We start from the raw sequence: 17,051 nt of genomic DNA on the forward strand, positions 1-17,051 counted from the left end.
AAAAACAGAAATTTTAGCTTTGTAATGGGAATTTGTGACTTTCAGTATCCCAAAGTCTTGCTGCTGCTAAAAATAACAATTTAAGAATGGATGTAGGTTAATTGACTTTACTGGATGGATCACTTTTAATTATTTTACCGCAGATAAATAATTAACTGACATTCATGCTGTGAATAAATTGTCCTTCCTCAGAAACTCCTATGTAAGACTTAGACACCTGTGCACCAACACCTGGGTGACCAGCACCAACGTCCCCATTGATGCAGATGAGGAGCGTCCAGTTATGCTCAAGGTCTGAATATGGCCACACTCACACACTCGCACTAACCCTGGATAGATTACTTAACATATTTTTTTGGCTGTCACAATAGATTGGCACCTGTTCTACTAAAGAGGACAAAGAAGCGTTCGCCATTGTGTCTGTTCCCCTATCAGAGGTCAGAGACTTGGACTTTGCTAATGATGCAAACAAAGTCTTGGAGTCCACTGTGAAGAAGTGTTTCAACGCCAGTATTACTCAAAATGAGAGGAGGTATAGAAAAGCAAGCACCGCGACACACGTAACACCAGATGATGTGCGTACTTCATGTTCTGATGTAATATTTCATTCGCGCATATTTCAGGTTTGTGACTAAGCTTTTGGAGGACCTGGTTTACTTTGTGTGTGTGGTGCCCAACAACGGAGAGGACGTTCTGTCTGTGGTCACATCCACGCCCAACCGGGAGCGGCAGAAACTCATGCGGGAACAAAACATCCTTGCCCAGGTCAGGAATATGTAAACACAGGTGCTGATTGGTACTAAGTATTAAAAAAGGCCCCGGTGCAAAAGTCTACTGCAACGAATGATACAGCTAAATTACAATAAAAACATTTTGTGTTCCGTTCTTTATCAGTGCATTGTGGTTTTTGCTTGTCTAGATATTTGGCATCCTGAAGGCTTCATTTACAGATAGTGGCGACGGGCCAATGCTAAGGTTGGAGGAACTGGGAGACCAGCGCTATGCTCACTACAAGTATATGTTCAGCCTGTGCTACAGGATCCTACGCCACTCCCAACAGGACTATCGCAAGAACCAGGTATGTTGTCATGCTGTATATAAGTTGCTGTTTTTGGGTTTGATCAGCTAACCAGTGCGGGGAAAATAATAAAATAATAAAATCATGGAGCAACAAAGTCTCTGGCACTTTGTTGATTTATTTTTTATTTTTTATTTTTTTTCAGGCCAGGAAAGTTGTTCCCTGGCCTCCATACAAGCTGATATTGAGTTTTCATTGAGTTGTCATCAGGGTCATTAACAGTGTCAATAAGATGTGAGGTAGCTAAGGATAGAGGTGGCTTTTGACTGAAACCAGTATAGATTCTGCCAGATGGTCTGAAAAAATCTATTGGGGACCCCAACTGATGTGTTAATGGTCGCAATCGAAGTAGTAGGTCTCAAAAAAAAAAAAAAATACATGGCAACATTCAGTCAACAATTGTGCTATGATGATCAAAACAGCAAAATGTATGAAAACATTCCCTTCTTTAATTTTATTGCAAATCCAGTTTTTTATTTATTATTATTTATTTTAATAAAACAAAAGTCCTTTGGTGAGTCTCACCCACACACATATATATACACACACACTTTTATTTCACCACGTTCTGCATTACGAGTGCTGATAAACGCATGTTTGTTTCCTCATGCAGGAATATATAGCCAAAAAATTCACAATCATGCAGTCTCAGATCGGGTATGAGATTCTGGCTGAAGACACGATCACTGCACTGGTGCACAACAACCGCAAGCTGCTGGAAAAACACATTACAGCCAGAGAGATTGAGACCTTTGTCAACCTGCTGAGGCGCAACAGAGAACCCAGGTCAGTCAAGCAGACCTCCCAAATATTAGACAACCCCAGGGAACAATTACATGGAGGGAAAAAATGCTGGAAAAGTGTTAAATTAGTTCAAATCTTTCTTCCAGCTGCTGCTTACTTACTTGATATCTTTTATTTCTTCTATTTTTATATATACTGGTTAATCTTAAATGTAAATATATATTTGAACAAACCTCGGCATTTCATGTCTGCTCTGCTTTGCACAGATTTCTGGACTATTTGTCTGATCTTTGTGTGTCCAACAAGACGGCCATCCCCATCACACAAGAGCTTATCTGTAAATTCATGCTGAATCCTTCCAATGCAGATATCCTCATCCAGACCAAGTGAGTCACACCTGGTGATTGTTATATTTTAAAATGTCCCGAACCATTAAAAAAAAAAAAAAAATTCCAATATGTGATGCCTTTGCACAGCGTGCGAGACTGCCGTTTCCTCCAGAGCATCTACCTCTTGTGAAATGTATATTTTCAGCAGCAGCAGCTCTACATCAGTGTGTAAAGTGAGCAGTTTTTCTAGCTACTACTTAATGTCTCACTCGCTCCTTTATCCTTCCAAGACTAATCTCAAACATAGAGTCCAGCAACCTGGAGTCCTCTCTGATACAAGAAGAGGGGGAGGAGGAGGAGGTTTGGCTCTATTGGATCGACAGCAACAAGGAGCCTCATGGCAAATCCATCCGCCACATGGCCCAGGATGCTAAGGCCAGCCACAAGTGTGATGCCGAGATCATTACCTACTACAGGTCTCTTTAACATTCAGTTCCACAAATGCGTGCACAGAAACCATTTTCCCCTTTTTCTGACAATTTCTTCTTCTACTCCACAGATACCAGTTAAACCTGTTTGCTAAAATGTGTCTAGACCGACAGTACCTAGCCATCAACCAGATCTCCAGTCAGCTATCTGTGGATCTGCTCCTGCGGTGCATGTATGACGACTGCCTGCCCTACAACCTCAGAGCCTCCTTTTGCCGCCTCATGTTGCATATGCATGTGGATCGTGACCCACAGGAGTCCGTGGTTCCTGTGCGCTATGCCCGCCTCTGGACCGAGATCCCCTCCAAGATCAACATTAATGAGTGAGCATCTACGTGTTGGGTTATATGTGTTTACAAGTACAATTTGTGAGTGACTACATGTAGATTTTAATGGCTTCAACAGGTTTGAGTATGAGTCAACTGACAGCTCAACGGAGGAAATGAAGAAGAAGTTTGCTCCAACTATGGAGTTTGTGGAAGAATATCTTAAGGATGTGCTAAACCAGGCTCATCCTTTTGAGGAAAAAGCTAAGAATGAACTCACATTGGAGGTAGGATAAACAAAACTTCAGATATAACTTTGGCATGTTTTTTTTTTCATTTACTGGTTTTATTGGGTTGTTTTAATGATGGATCATGTTTGATTTCTCTTTCAGGTGGTGAACCTGGCTCGAAATCTGGTTTACTTTGGTTTTTATAGCTTTAGTGAGTTGCTGCGCCTCACGCGCACTCTGCTGTCCATCTTGGATTTTGTCCAGTACCCGGCCAGCCCCTTGAACAAGCTCAGCAAAGGCCCAGAGGCTGGCGGTTAGTGCAGTTATGTGTTTAAATTACTGTATGTGTGTCTTTGAATTTTTTTTTTAATCTAAATTTAAAAAATGCAGAGAACAGAGGAAATGACAGATCTGCTCATGCAATGCAGATAGAATTTAAACAAAAATTAAAACTTTTAAGATTGGTGAACAGACTGGTAGATACAAATGGTGTTGAGGTTTAATGACATGAAAACACTAACTATATATTAACTTTTCTTCAGCTGGAGAAACATCTGGGTCATCTACGATGCTGTGAAAAAGTTTTTGCCCCTTTCCTTTTTTCATAGGTTTTCAGAATATCTGTCACCCCTTATATTTTAAACAACTTGTAAAATCACGCAAAGATAACCAGTTTAAATAGAAAATGCAGTTTTTAAATTATGATTTTAATTAACTGAGGGGAGAAAAAGATATCCAAACCCACCTGCCCTGTGTGAAAAAGCAATTGCCACCTAAGCCTAATAACTGGTTTTGCCACTCTTTGCAACAAGAGCTGCAATCAAGTGTTTGCGATACCTGCCAAAAAAAAAAGGGGTTTATCACAGTTAATTCATGATTCATGATTTGTCATTAATGTGACTATATGTGAAAAAGTAATTCATTTATTATTCATTACTTTTTCACATGGGGCAGGTAGGTTTGGATAGCTTAAAGTTTTATGATGTGAAATGTGACAAATATGCTGAAAACACTAAGAAATCAAGAAGAGGCAAATACTTTTTCATAGCTGTGTAGCATTTTGTTTCTCTTGACTTTCCTAGCTTTTAATGAACGTAATCTAACTTCAATTGACTTGACACACACAAACACATAATGAGACATGTATAAATCTTATTTTCTTTAGGCAACAATGTCCTGCGAACGATCCACGGTGTTGGTGAAATGATGACTCAGATGGTGATGAGTCGAGGTGTGCCACACATCCTCCCTGACTCTCCTCCTTCTCTACGCTATGGGAAGGTGCTCTTCCTGCCTGAAAATGAGGATTTGATGGTGATGGACACAAAACTAAAGATCATCGAGATCCTGCAAGTCAGTGGCACTTCTATATGTTCTGCTTACCATCACTGCTGCATTTTCTTTTTCCAGTGCTTGACACTTTTTTTGTGAACTTTGTTTTTTTCTGACAGTTCATCTTGAGTGTGAGGTTGGATTACAGGATCACATACTTACTGTCGATCTACAAGAAAGCGTTTGGGGACAGGGCCTTAACTGACAGCTCGATGTCTTTGGCCGATGTGCCTCCAATAACACGTGAGACTTTCCTCTCTTACCGTGCAAATGCAGAAAAGTTATTTATTACATTATCCTGTGTTAATTACTGCAGTCTGCTCACGTCACTTTTTCTTTCATTTTATTTTTGTCTTCAGCTTGTGAACCTGACATAGATGAGATTGTACAAAAAGCAGAGAGCATGTTTGTAGAAAGGTAGGTGAACATGTGCCTATTTATTGACTCCGCATGATTTGTTAGGGCATTTATGCCTTTATTAGATTGACAGTAGAGACAGACAGGAAATGTATGCCAGTGTTTTTTAATATGCTTTCAAACATTCAGATAAAGCAAATTAAAATTTAAATATGCACAGCTCTGACTTCAGCTCTGAGTGGAGCGCGGTGGAGCTGGACGGTGAGGATGGCCGGACATTTTTGAGGGTTCTGATCTATCTCATCATGCAAGATTACCCCCCACTGGTATCTGGGTCTCTGCAGCTCCTCTTTAAACACTTCAGTCAGAGATCTGAGGTGCTGGAGGCCTTCAAACAGGTAACAACAAAGCAGTTGCACTTTCTGAGTTAAGCGATTATTTTTTTCAGTACTGGTTGATGTAATCAGTTTGGAGGAGGAGTGTTCTCTAAAGAGCCAACAGCTCTAAAATGCATCACTAAGAGATTCCTCAGATGAAAAAAAAACTGCCTCAGAGCCAGTTTGACTCCAAAGTGGTACACAGAGACTTATTAGAAGATAGAAATTTCTTTTGGTTATACATATTTTAGGAATATCCCTGACTGACTCTTCATTGTGCGCGTGTGTGTCTTAGGTGCAGCTGCTCGTGTCAGAGCAGGATGTAGAGAACTACAAGCAGATCAAGTCGGATCTGGACCAGCTGCGTCTGACCGTTGAGAAGTCAGAGCTGTGGGTGGAGAAGAGTGTAGTCTACACCGGTGAAGAACTTGCTGCCAAGATGGCCAAAGAGCCAAACACTGAGGTGCTGTGCTCGTATTTAAAAGTAAAGCATCTAGAAGCAACATCTAAAAGTAACGTTTTAGAATTGGATATGACATTTTCAGCTCTCTCAGAAATTACTGTTTGTGTTAAATGGGCCATCAGTAATTCTTCTGCACTGTAAATGGTTTCGATGATTGTTGTTTTTTCTTCACAGCTAATGAAAAAGTCCAACTGTTCTGTTAGCTTAATTAGTAAAAAATGTCTGACTTCACAGGGAACTGCATTTAGGCACTTGTGTGTGACAAATTTTTATTTTTACTGTTATTTTTAGAGCATCTCCGTGAGTGCTGGAAGTCTTTGAACACACTTTAATAACTCACTGAGATGGGATAAGATTGTTTCATATTAAAAACAGACCTGTTTTAAAGTGGACATTGAGCACAACTGTTTTCACATGTCTCATGTCTCTCTCAGGAGGCTGTTCTGAGCCCAGTGCAGGATGGGGAAAGTAAACCTCAGATCGACGGTAACAAGGCAAACAACTATAAAATAGTAAAAGAGGTGCGCTGCACATCCTTATCTCAAGTGTGTTCCTGTAAAATGTCTGTTGGGCTCTTGTGCATCTGAGAAAAAAATTTGTGGGTCTCATCTATAGATCCTGCTGCGGCTCAGTAAGCTGTGTTACGGCAACAAGAAGAGTCGCGTGCAGCAGCAGAGGCTGCTGAAGAACATGGGAGCTCATACAGTGGTGCTGGACCTGCTGCAGATCCCTTATGAGAAGGTAAGCCGTGTACACAACAGCCAGTTCAATGATTTTCTGCTTCACTCTGTGTGCAGCATAGTTACTGGATGTCTTCCTGATTCTCTAATCATCTTTTATTTCCCCGGTGCCATGTTCTCACAGAGTGATGACAAGATGAATGACATCATGACCCTGGCACATACATTTCTCCAAAACTTTTGCAAAGGAAACCATCAGAATCAAGTTCTCCTACATAAACAGCTGAACCTCTTCCTCACTCCAGGGGTGTGTAGACATGACTATGCTCCACTTTTTCTCATGCTGGCATACCTTTGGGTGTCCTCTTTCTAGTAGTGCGACAGCCGTATGGTTTCTTTTGATGAATGATTCAGTGTGCCGTTTAAGTGAACGTTATCATCTTCACAACTTTTGCTTTTCTCCAGCTGCTGGAAGCTGAGACGATGCGCCACATCTTTATGAACAACTACCAGCTGTGCAATGAGATCAGTGAGCGGGTGGTCCATCATTTTGTCCACTGCATCGAAACGCACGGAAGACATGTTCAGTACCTCAAGTTTTTGCAAACCATTGTGAAGGCTGATACAAAATATGTAAAGAAATGTCAGGACAAAGTCATGACAGAGGTTTGTTTTTATTGTTTGTTTTTTGTGTGAAAAATGGGAAAAAATAATCTTATGAACAGGAAACACTCATGTGGAAGTTCTCCAAATCAGTTATCATGTATTTTTCTTAATAACTGCAGCCACTCATCTAACTGGTTATTTAAATTTAACATGTGACAGATTGTTATTACTAATCATAACATTTCATGTTTGGTTTTCACTGAACTTGAGAAGATGAGAATACTTGCGCACTACACAAAGAATCAATTATAAATTGAAAGGCTTTTTTTGATGCTTACTTTTAAATGAATGCCGGTGTGCGAGACTCTTCCTTAAACCTTTCTTCTTCTTGGGTTCTCTGTTTGCGTTTCCAGCTGGTGAACGCTGGTGAGGACGTGCTGGTGTTCTACAACGACCGCTCGTCTTTCCAGGTGTTGTTGCAAATGATGGGCTCTGAGCGGGAGCGGGCCGATGAGTATGGAGCTCTGGCGTATCATAACACACTCGTGGAGCTGCTGGCTGCCTGTACCGAGGGAAAGAACGTCTACACTGAGCTGAAATGCAATTCCCTGCTGCCGCTGGATGACATTGTTAAAGTTGTCACTGATGTGAATTGCATACCAGAGGTAGTGACCAGATAGTTTTACGACACAATAAGAATACACATTGAGGTGTAGGGTAAAGATAAATAATATCGCCATCCTTCTGTAAAGACATTTTTGGTTATGTTTCAGTGCTGTGTGCCTTCAAAAACTAATTGGACATTGCTTTTTCTAATTTCTCGCCCTAAGGTCAAAACTGCTTATGTGAACTTTGTGAATCACTGCTATGTGGACACAGAGGTCGAAATGAAGGAGATCTACACCTCCTCCCATATCTGGAAGCTCTTTGATAATTTCCTGGTGGACATGGCCAGTGTAAGTCAGGTTCATTCACCTCTTTTTCTTTCCTTATGAGCCTGTGTATGTGTCAAGACTATTGCATAAGAAATGATAATAGACATATTCCTCTTCATGATTTTTGTAATTTAGGTGTGCAACACTACAACGGAGCGTAGCCATGCAGATCTAGCCCTGGAGAAGTATGTGACGGAGACGGTGATGGCCATTGTCAAGGGTTTCTTCAGCTCTCAGTTCTCTGTTAATCACTCTAACCTACAGGTATCTCTTCACCCCTGACAAGCATGCAAATGTCATGGATTTGGATAACTTTATGGTGAACATATTTAATAAAGATTGAGTTATTTTTTTTTTAGCAGTAATGCAGTAATGACCTCAGAGACATTCAATTTTCAAGTCATGCCATCTGATTGTTCCTCTGTATTTCTCTGTGGTTATGCCTTTTTAAGTTAAAGCATCCTGCTAGTTCTTCTTCTTCTTTTATTTAACATGTAGACAAACCAGTCTATCTTCATCAAGCTCCTCCAGTCAGCCTTCCGGATTTACAACTGCACATGGCTCAGCTCAGCTCAGAAGGCTAATATTGAGAGTTGTATCAAAACACTGTCCGATGTGGGTGAGTGATGCAACTTTGCTCTTCAGCCTCGATAGGAGATGGTTTCATTACTTCACATTCACTGTATATTTAAAAAGTTTTAATCCATATCTTACAGTGCATATGCTGATCTGAATTTTTACCAATATTTATTGCTGTAATGTTGCTTTTCAATTGTCCTTTATTTTACTTATTATATGACATAATCGTGTGCAGCACAGTTCCATTGTCCTTTGCTGGATCAGCCAAAGTTAGGCTTTGGTTGCATTTGAGGTTGAAACATATTTGAAAAAGAGATCTTTCACAACACCTCCACGCAGTCCTATAAAAACTAAGTACACCCTGTGACTCAGTAGCTTGAGGAACCGCTTTTAGCAGCTATACCTTGAAGTAACTAGTTTCTGTATGACTTTAACAATCTCTGACATCATTGTGGAAGAATTTTGCCCCGTTCTTTTTTTTTTTTTTTTTACAGTGTTGCTTCACTCCATTGACGTTTGCAAGCAGTACTTGGTGTGTGCTTAGTTTTCCATAGGGCTGCATAGAGTCCTGTGAAAGCCTCCCTTTTCGCATGACTGTAAAGTTAAGCTCACAATGACATCTCCTACATGTTCTACGTGTTCTTCCTTCAGCTAAGGCACGGTCCATAGCCATCCCTGTTGATCTGGACAGCCAGGTCAACACTTTGTCTCTCAAGTTCCATAGTAATATGGTGCAGCGGGCAGCTAAAGATTGGAGGATCTCTGCACGTACACGACCTCGCAAGGAGCCACTGGGTGGGCCTGACTATAAGAACATCATAGAGAAGCTGCAGGTGAACCTTTATTCTAACACTGGGAGTCTACATCTATGCTAGCAGCTCTGACACTGCAGTGCTTTGAGTCTATGATAATGTGCAACATGCTCAAGAAGGAATATTAGGCAAATGAACATTTTGATCTAACGACTGTGCTAAGCTGTTAGAATTTATCCTCTGGGTATATAGAAAGTTTCAATAGTCACAGTAGTGGCCTGACAAACTGACATTGCCATCCCTTGAAATTACGTAATGTATGAACATGCATGCTCATCAGCACTACAGTCTCTGCTGCAGCATTTTTAATGCATCTGTTGTGTTGTGCAGGGGGTTGTGTCCCATCTGGAGGAGCAGTTCAGTCCAAAGGTTCAGGCAGAGTTTTCTGTGCTGGTGGATGTTCTGCACAGCCCAGAACTGCTGTTTCCAGAGCCTGCTCGTTTACGCTGTGAGGGTGGAGCTTTTATGTCCAAGTAAGCAGCTCTCTATAAACGGTCCTTAGAACAAAGACAGCCTGCAGGCCACATTTTAAAGTGTTTGTCTGACCATTGGGAAAGCTAGCAGCATGACTAAGTTAGTATTTGGAGTTATTTGCAGTTTTTGACAATGTTTTTTTCACCTTTTTATCAGCTGTGTAGATGCTGGAAAAGTCAAAAAAGAATAAACTTGCAAAACACACTTTAAATGATAAATGAACATCATTGCATAGAGCCACATTCAGCTTTAAATGAAGTGAATGACAGCATGGTAGCAAAAAAGTCAGTATTTGTGGCAGTGGCCTGCATGAATTGACAAATACATTTTGTAAAAAAATACTCAGACACATCATCAAACCTCTGAGGGTGCTCTCACTATTTCTTCTCTATGACACCCTCTGGGAACAGAGAGGGAGATTTCACCTGCGGTGATCATTAAAGCGTGGCCTTGTTTTGTGAGCAAGCGAGTGCATTAACCAGAAACCAAAATGACGCAGCAACTCTTATCGCTCTTCCAGACTAATCAAACACACCAAGAAGCTGATGGACAAAGAGGATAAATTGTGTCTGAAGATCCTGAAGACGCTCAGAGAGATGCTTGAAAAGAAGGAAAGCTTTGAGCAATCTGTGAGTACATGACACTTTAGGTGACTTTAACAAGTTCACCAAGTGAATGGTTTTAGGATGTCACATTCACCTTTGCATACAAGTTACATTACGTGAGTGAGAACATCCAAAAGTTTGCTTTGGATTTATCCTCAACTTCATGTGTTGGCAATGCTGTGCTCCTATAGCAGTGCAGCGTAGTGCTTGTTTTCTCTCAGGTCTGTCAGCCCAGAGCCCAGACTCCCCTTCATCAGTATGCTGTGGGCCTTTCTGTGTTACATAAGGCAGGGAGGCACTTGAGGACACACTCACACTGAGAGGGAGAAAAGGAAGGAGGAAGTAAAGGAAGGAGGAGGAGGAGGTGGTGGTGGGGGAACGCACTGAACAAACAAATCAATACTGCAGCGAGTTGGGGGTACAGGAGCCCCTGTCCTGCTGCACCTCCCTCTCAGCCAGAGGCCCGGGAAGTGAATGACTAGAGTTGGTAGGATGACACGCAAATTTGTGTAGAGGAGACTCAAAGAGGTGGCTACGTGTGCGAGAGCGCGCATGTTTGTTCACATTGACAGGGGTGGAAGGTGAGGGCCAAAGTACAAAAACATCAAGCCTGTAATTACTTCTTGCTCCAGCTGTGTGGCGAGAGAAGGTGCCAGTCTGAAGTTCACACAGGATGCACCGTTCCTGTAAAAGACCTTTTATCAGTTCGCACAAAAACATGACATGGCCTGTTTTAATCGTCCACTGCTTTGCTCAGTTTGCAGCTCCATTTGTCTTGTTTTAAAGAAAAGTGGTAGGAAAGCACGTTTGCATGTTTCATGCATGCATGTGATTATTATTAGTCCACTTAAGGCACAGCTTATTAAAGCAGAACAAATGTATGTTCTTTTACCTTCTATTTCAGTATAATGGTATTACTAATACTGTCAGGACTACGTTGCTCAATATAGTACACGGCAACTTGTTTGACTTCCAGCTGCTTGAGGAGTCAGAGTTTTGCTTTTCCTTTTTGTGTTTGTATTGTGTGTCAGTCAGCCAAGCTATGTGTTTTTTTTTTTTTGTTTTTGTTTTTTTGGAGCGCTTTTTTTATTTTTTTTATTTGAAAGGCAAATGATTCAACAGTTGTGTGGAACAAGATAAGAGGAATTCAAAGTGGAAAAACAGTCACTTTTTTTAAAAAGCGGCTTGGAGAAGCCAGACAGTGCGGTAACGATATGTGAAATGTCAGTTTGTGTAGGTGTGCATGAGTGTGCTCGAGCATGTATTTGCGGCCTCTCTTTGTCATATCCGCGTAGCCCTGAGTGTGGAGCTGCAGCCTTACTGCACGAGAGAGAGAGAAAAACGATTGATGGAAATAATGAGAGAGAGAGGGAGGCAGGCAGGCAAGCAGACAGACAAAAACAGAAGGAGAGAGACAGAGTGACAGCAAAGGCAGTAGAGGTTGGTGGCTCCCCTGGGGTGCTATGAGTGGGTGGAGGAGAGTGAGTGAAAGAGATGGAGGGAGAGTCATTGAGGGAGCGAGGGAAGCAGCCATGTGAGGAGCCATGTGAGTGAAAGAGAAAAAAAAGTGGGCAGCGGCTGCAGGGATAGGGATTGGAGAGAAGCAGAGTCTGCTCAGTCCATGAGGAGACAGGGCAGGGGGTGCGCTTACGTAACAGCCTGCAGTGGCTGAGCCAGCGTCACGTGTACCACCACGTTCTCCCTCCCTCCCTGCTTACTCTCACTCTCCTGTCCGCTTGCTGCCGCTGTCTTCCTCCTTTGCTCCCTCTACGCTTTATCTTAGTCTGTGGCAGTCTGTCTGCCCGCCTGAGTATTATAATTTTATTTTTTTTGTCTCGCTCACACCTGCTCCCACCCAGGCCCTGCTCAGGTGTTTGCCTTGATCAGAGAGGGCAAGATCTGCAGTAACTGCACAGAGATGTGTTGGCTCTGGCTGCTGCATGTCACTTGTTTTGGCTGTCAGTAAAAGGCCACTTTAAATGTTTGTGCTCTCACTTGCCCTCAGGAAGTCTGTGTTGTATTGTTCAGGGTAAAAAGTTTAGTGATTTATTTAGCTTTCGTTCCTTTTCTAAGGTGGATATCAGTCAGGACTACTTATAAAAATAAACAAATAAATAAATAGAAAACCTAATGATCTGCGCTTTTCTTTCCTTTAATGAAGTGAAGCAATTCTCCAAAACTGCTGAGCACTGTAGATTTTAATGGCACACATTTGATGCCAGCCAGTATTTACAATGCAAGGAAACGCTCATGTGTTTTTTAATAGTTTTTTTTCGCCAACAATGGGAGGCTGTTGAAAGAGAAGGATGTAAACGCCTTCGGCTACACAGAGAATACTTCATAATAGGATCAGCTGGTTGCTGGTTTCAGGGATTTGTTAGCAATAAGATATTTTTTTAAATCCTTGCAGTTACAAATGTTAGCAGCCTGTGATTAAACTTTTACTAGCCTGTATTTAAGATATTTTTTAAATTGATATAGACGTATGCATAAGTATGTAAACAAGTGACATAGGAATAAAAAACCAGCTAATTATATAATCTAAACCACTCTCACGTGGTTTCTTTTTCCTCTCTCTATCACACTCATCTGTCATTCACACGATGTCGGTCTGTCTCTCATTCTGTCTTGCTTGCCAAGTTTCACACCACCTGCCCAAGGCAAAGCAGATTTACAGATTACCACCCTCTCGATGCTAAGCGCATCACACACAAACGCACACGTAGATGCAAGGACTCAGACTCACACACACTCCCAGGCATGCAGTGTCATGCTGGCTTGCCCTGCGTGAGCTCATACTGCAGGCCTTTCCTTGTTTGTCTGTCTGATGGGAATCATGATGGACCATGCCTTTAGGTTTTCTAGGTGGAGAGGGTCAGGCAGGCAGAGAGCTGCGTGAGCTCATGCGTACATTGTAAAGGTTGACCTTTGGCTGGACTCTGGCTGAGACAGCATGCTGAGTTGAGTCAGAAAGTTGGAGATTGCAGAGGTCTAACCAAAATAGTTTTGATTTGTGAAGTTTAACTTATCTAATACAAAAAAAAGTGTTTATTTTGCTGCGTGAACTTGTGCTGAGGAGGTTCTACTCAGTTCCTCTTGCCCTTGCTTCCCTCGATCCATCAGCCAGGTGTCTGTTAGGGGAGCATTATGCTTTGGTTTCCATGGCGATGAGGGATTAGGACACGTTGTTTTGTCTAGTCTGGCCGTGACTGGGCGCTGGAGGTCTGTGTACACCATGTAGAGATGCCTCCAGAACTGGAGCACGATGCCTGCTGAACTCTTTTAGTTCCAAGCAGAGAGAGACAGAGAGAAAGTTTCACTTGTACTGCAAGAAGATATCCTTCTAGAATCTAAAACACTGAATTATACTTATTTGAACTTAGAAATAATCTTCCTGTGGGTTGAGCAAAAATATTTCAGTTGCTCCAGTTGTTCTTATAAAACCTTGAACATGGGTGGATAATTATTTTTAACCCTGTGTAGCTTTATAAAATCTGCAAGTTGAAGATGCTTGAAACTAGACCATCACGTTCATTTGTCGGACTCCTTTCTTGTTTAGTTCTGGCTGAAAAATTACTTTTAAATCACTGATTTACCTTGACACGAGCAACATAACAAATGTATTATGTGTGCAATGAGATTATTTACCTTTGAGATTTTCTAAAAAGAGATTGTCTTTATTTTTAGCATGCAGGAATTTTGAGGTTTTGAGTTACCTACGTATGAGTGATTCTAACCATGAGTGATTCTGCCAAATGTAATCTTATTTTTATGCTGATGTAATTTTTCAGAAGCCTCATGGCTGAAACATAAGCTCTCAAAAATTATTATGTTTTCCCCATGCTTGCCTTTTTATGTCGACTAAATTGCCCGAGTTCCAGTGAGGCAGGCAAAACAGATGAGCCTTGTTTGCCAGTCAGCTTATCTTCAGCATCATAGTCTCCTTAATAAACTCAATCAGTACATAATGATATTAGTGAATAACACATAACACTTCCACCGTAAACCCGCTGGTTAAAAGTCAGGCCTTCCCTAAAGCAGACCTGTTACTGAATGCTTGTTTACTTGTTTATGCTTGTATTTCCCTGAATCGTTCTCACCAATTGCTCTCACATGTGGGCTTAATTTGTTTTGCTGATGTGCTTGTTTGTTGGGTAAAAGCATTTCATGTGCTGTGGAACTGCAGCTTGAAATCATAAATGGCACCACTTGATGCATGTGTCTTCCAGGATTCCAGATACCATTTGTAACCTCTTGGCCTTGCACGCAGCGCTCCACAGCTACTTCTGAACATGTCATATTCAGTAGCAGGTAAAAGAGATGGGATGAAATGCAAATATGCAGACATGGTTCACCCTAATGGACTTGACTAATGGCAAGAGTTTTAGGTAATCCTGAGCTCATCCAGCCACAATTTCACCAAAGAATGATGAACCCAGTGATCTCAGTTATGGGTGGCAGTTGCACACCACCCTATGTTCCCTCGTGTTTTGTTTTTCATCTGCGCTCCTGTTGTGTTTGTGGTAGAATAGCAGAAAAATGTGAAATAATGAAATACATTTTAATTTATTTTCTTTTTAAAAAAGAATAAATATCTTGGAGAAAACACTTTATAAAACATATTGATATGGATTTTATTATGACAGGTTCCCACTTTAAGCTTTTCATTTCTCCTTCAGCTCCAAGCTCGCCTTAGAGACAACAGAAATTTTTATTAGATTGCATGCAGCGCGTGCTTTTAAACTGTACATGATAAGATCGAATTTCCCTTTGAGTTTTTGTATAACAGAAGGTAGATTTTCAGTTTGACACTGTACTGATCAGTGTATTGACTGAAGTAACATAAGCTTTGTGATGGTGAAGTTGTTGGTCTCTCACAGCCTGTGGGGAAACTGTGCTATGCCACTGTGTGCTTGAGTCATTCTGTTCATAAAAGACCGACTCGGATTCCTCTGTGGAGGAAAAAAGTAAGACTGTTAGTCTTCCACCCCTCTCATCTCAACCTTGTTTGGGGAACATTGTCCTCCTGCACTGCCTGACACGCTGCTGCAGTTGACCTTATCAGAGCTCAGCAGCTCTAACTTCTCCATCCAGGCAGTGTATGTCCTGGTTTACAGCTGCTACTGCCCTCTGATGCCTGCATGAGTTTTCAGACCACCTAAAGAAGCACAGAACAGGCGGTGTCTTTTTATCCATGCTTCTCACCGGAGTTACAGGAATCTGTAGACAGCAGAGCTGCGAGAGGTGGTGGGGGGGAGTGAAGCTGGAGGTGGGGATCGGCAGCTCATCCTCAGCTTGGACACCAGAGCCGCAGTGTGGCGTGCCGGTGCACATTTTAAAACACCACGACTGTCTGCTCATTGCTAGGTTTTGTTTGTTCCTCTCCTCCTCCTCCTGCCACCCTCCTCTTACTTTTGTCAGTTCTCTCTCTCTCTCTCTCTCTCTCTCTCTCTCTCTCTCTCTCTCTCTCTCTCTCTCTCTCTCTCTTGCTCCCCCCCCCCCCCCTCTCTCTCTCTCTCTCTCGGCTCTTACATCACCTGACTAGAGTTTTTCTTGTCAATGCAGCAACAAGCAGATGAGTCAGGCAGGGCTGACTCTTCTCTACTGCCATCCTGCTTCCTCTATCCTCTCCTTTCTCTCTGCAGACCTAGCAGTGTGCTGGCTGCAGTGTGTGCCAGCACACTGCATCACCCAGAAGGGAGACAAAAAAATCCCCCCAAAAACCTGTCACCACCCCCACCTTTCAACTTCTCCCTACAAGAGGGAAAAGGGGAAAGTCAAACATGTTTAGTTTGCAAGGGAGCATGCAGTGGGATGCATTGCCTTATAGAGTGTAGTGCTGAGGTTGGAGATGCACTGGGATTGTGTCTGTGTAGTGGTGTGTGGAAATGAGAGACACTGACTCAATGGATCCTCACCTTCAGTTCAAGAAGTGTGTGCGTGCACGTGTGTGTGTACGTGCGTGTGTGTGTCTATGTGGGTGTGTGTCTGTGTTTCTGTGAGACATCTCAGCCAGACAGTGCAGGCAGACAAGTGTCTCTGCTGACTGCAGATGAGATAGAGTGTTTACTGACACAGGGAGCATCAGCTACACGTGCTCATCCACATCTTTGCTCTTCGGTACACTTAGTTTGAGGATGCTTAGCTGAACTGTATCTGGCCAGCCTCTGTGATGAGACATAGAGGTACCTCGTTTGCCTGATGCCTTGATATTGTATAATTAGACCTTTTCTTTTTTAAGGTTGCAGTTTGGAGCTTTTTTTTAAAAAAAAAGAAAAAAAGAAATCCCATTATTTCTGCTTGATAATTCAGTTTCATTTTGGATGAACCACACTACATTTGACACATCCAAATGCACCCAAAATTTTATAAGAAGCAACTACTTACAACTTACAATGGCAGCTACACAAATGAGTCATATACATCTGAATACTAATTAGCTGTATGTGTCAGCTTTAAAGGAGGTGTGACAATCACAGCAGGGAAACTTGCAAAGGAACAAAGAGACCAGACAATTGCTGAACTGCTGGTGCGTCAGTCACAAACTGCAAAATTCTGAAATGTATAATAAAGGAAATGCATTTATTTTCATGCAAGTATTAGGATAAATGGAATGGGAAAAATTTCCATTAAATGTCTATAGGGTTGTAGGTCAGGTGAGGTGAGGTGACTTGTCTAACCAACAATGCCAGTCAG

At 41.9% G+C, this 17,051-nt stretch overlaps 1 protein-coding gene across 2 annotated transcripts in view; it reads left to right on the forward strand.

Annotated features, from left to right (window-relative positions):
- Positions 1 to 17,051, forward strand: part of itpr2 (inositol 1,4,5-trisphosphate receptor, type 2) — a 60,667-nt gene that overhangs the window by 16,085 nt on the left and 27,531 nt on the right. For both annotated transcript variants that reach the window (XM_082542810.1, XM_082542809.1), the window contains exons 12-37: positions 193 to 292; positions 372 to 532; positions 624 to 765; positions 920 to 1,078; positions 1,692 to 1,864; positions 2,089 to 2,208; positions 2,442 to 2,627; positions 2,711 to 2,962; positions 3,045 to 3,192; positions 3,298 to 3,448; positions 4,301 to 4,488; positions 4,587 to 4,710; positions 4,827 to 4,884; positions 5,045 to 5,222; positions 5,497 to 5,664; positions 6,099 to 6,185; positions 6,280 to 6,405; positions 6,529 to 6,651; positions 6,810 to 7,010; positions 7,364 to 7,615; positions 7,781 to 7,906; positions 8,021 to 8,149; positions 8,384 to 8,504; positions 9,116 to 9,297; positions 9,607 to 9,749; positions 10,271 to 10,379. In XM_082542810.1, coding sequence (XP_082398936.1) covers positions 193 to 292; positions 372 to 532; positions 624 to 765; positions 920 to 1,078; positions 1,692 to 1,864; positions 2,089 to 2,208; positions 2,442 to 2,627; positions 2,711 to 2,962; positions 3,045 to 3,192; positions 3,298 to 3,448; positions 4,301 to 4,488; positions 4,587 to 4,710; positions 4,827 to 4,884; positions 5,045 to 5,222; positions 5,497 to 5,664; positions 6,099 to 6,185; positions 6,280 to 6,405; positions 6,529 to 6,651; positions 6,810 to 7,010; positions 7,364 to 7,615; positions 7,781 to 7,906; positions 8,021 to 8,149; positions 8,384 to 8,504; positions 9,116 to 9,297; positions 9,607 to 9,749; positions 10,271 to 10,379 — 3,907 coding nt within the window. The remainder of the gene's footprint in view (positions 1 to 192; positions 293 to 371; positions 533 to 623; positions 766 to 919; positions 1,079 to 1,691; positions 1,865 to 2,088; positions 2,209 to 2,441; positions 2,628 to 2,710; positions 2,963 to 3,044; positions 3,193 to 3,297; positions 3,449 to 4,300; positions 4,489 to 4,586; positions 4,711 to 4,826; positions 4,885 to 5,044; positions 5,223 to 5,496; positions 5,665 to 6,098; positions 6,186 to 6,279; positions 6,406 to 6,528; positions 6,652 to 6,809; positions 7,011 to 7,363; positions 7,616 to 7,780; positions 7,907 to 8,020; positions 8,150 to 8,383; positions 8,505 to 9,115; positions 9,298 to 9,606; positions 9,750 to 10,270; positions 10,380 to 17,051) is intronic.

The sequence above is a fragment of the Aulonocara stuartgranti genome, assembly GCF_965226115.1.
Source record: "Aulonocara stuartgranti genome assembly, chromosome: 7".
Classification (NCBI taxonomy): domain Eukaryota; kingdom Metazoa; phylum Chordata; class Actinopteri; order Cichliformes; family Cichlidae; genus Aulonocara; species Aulonocara stuartgranti.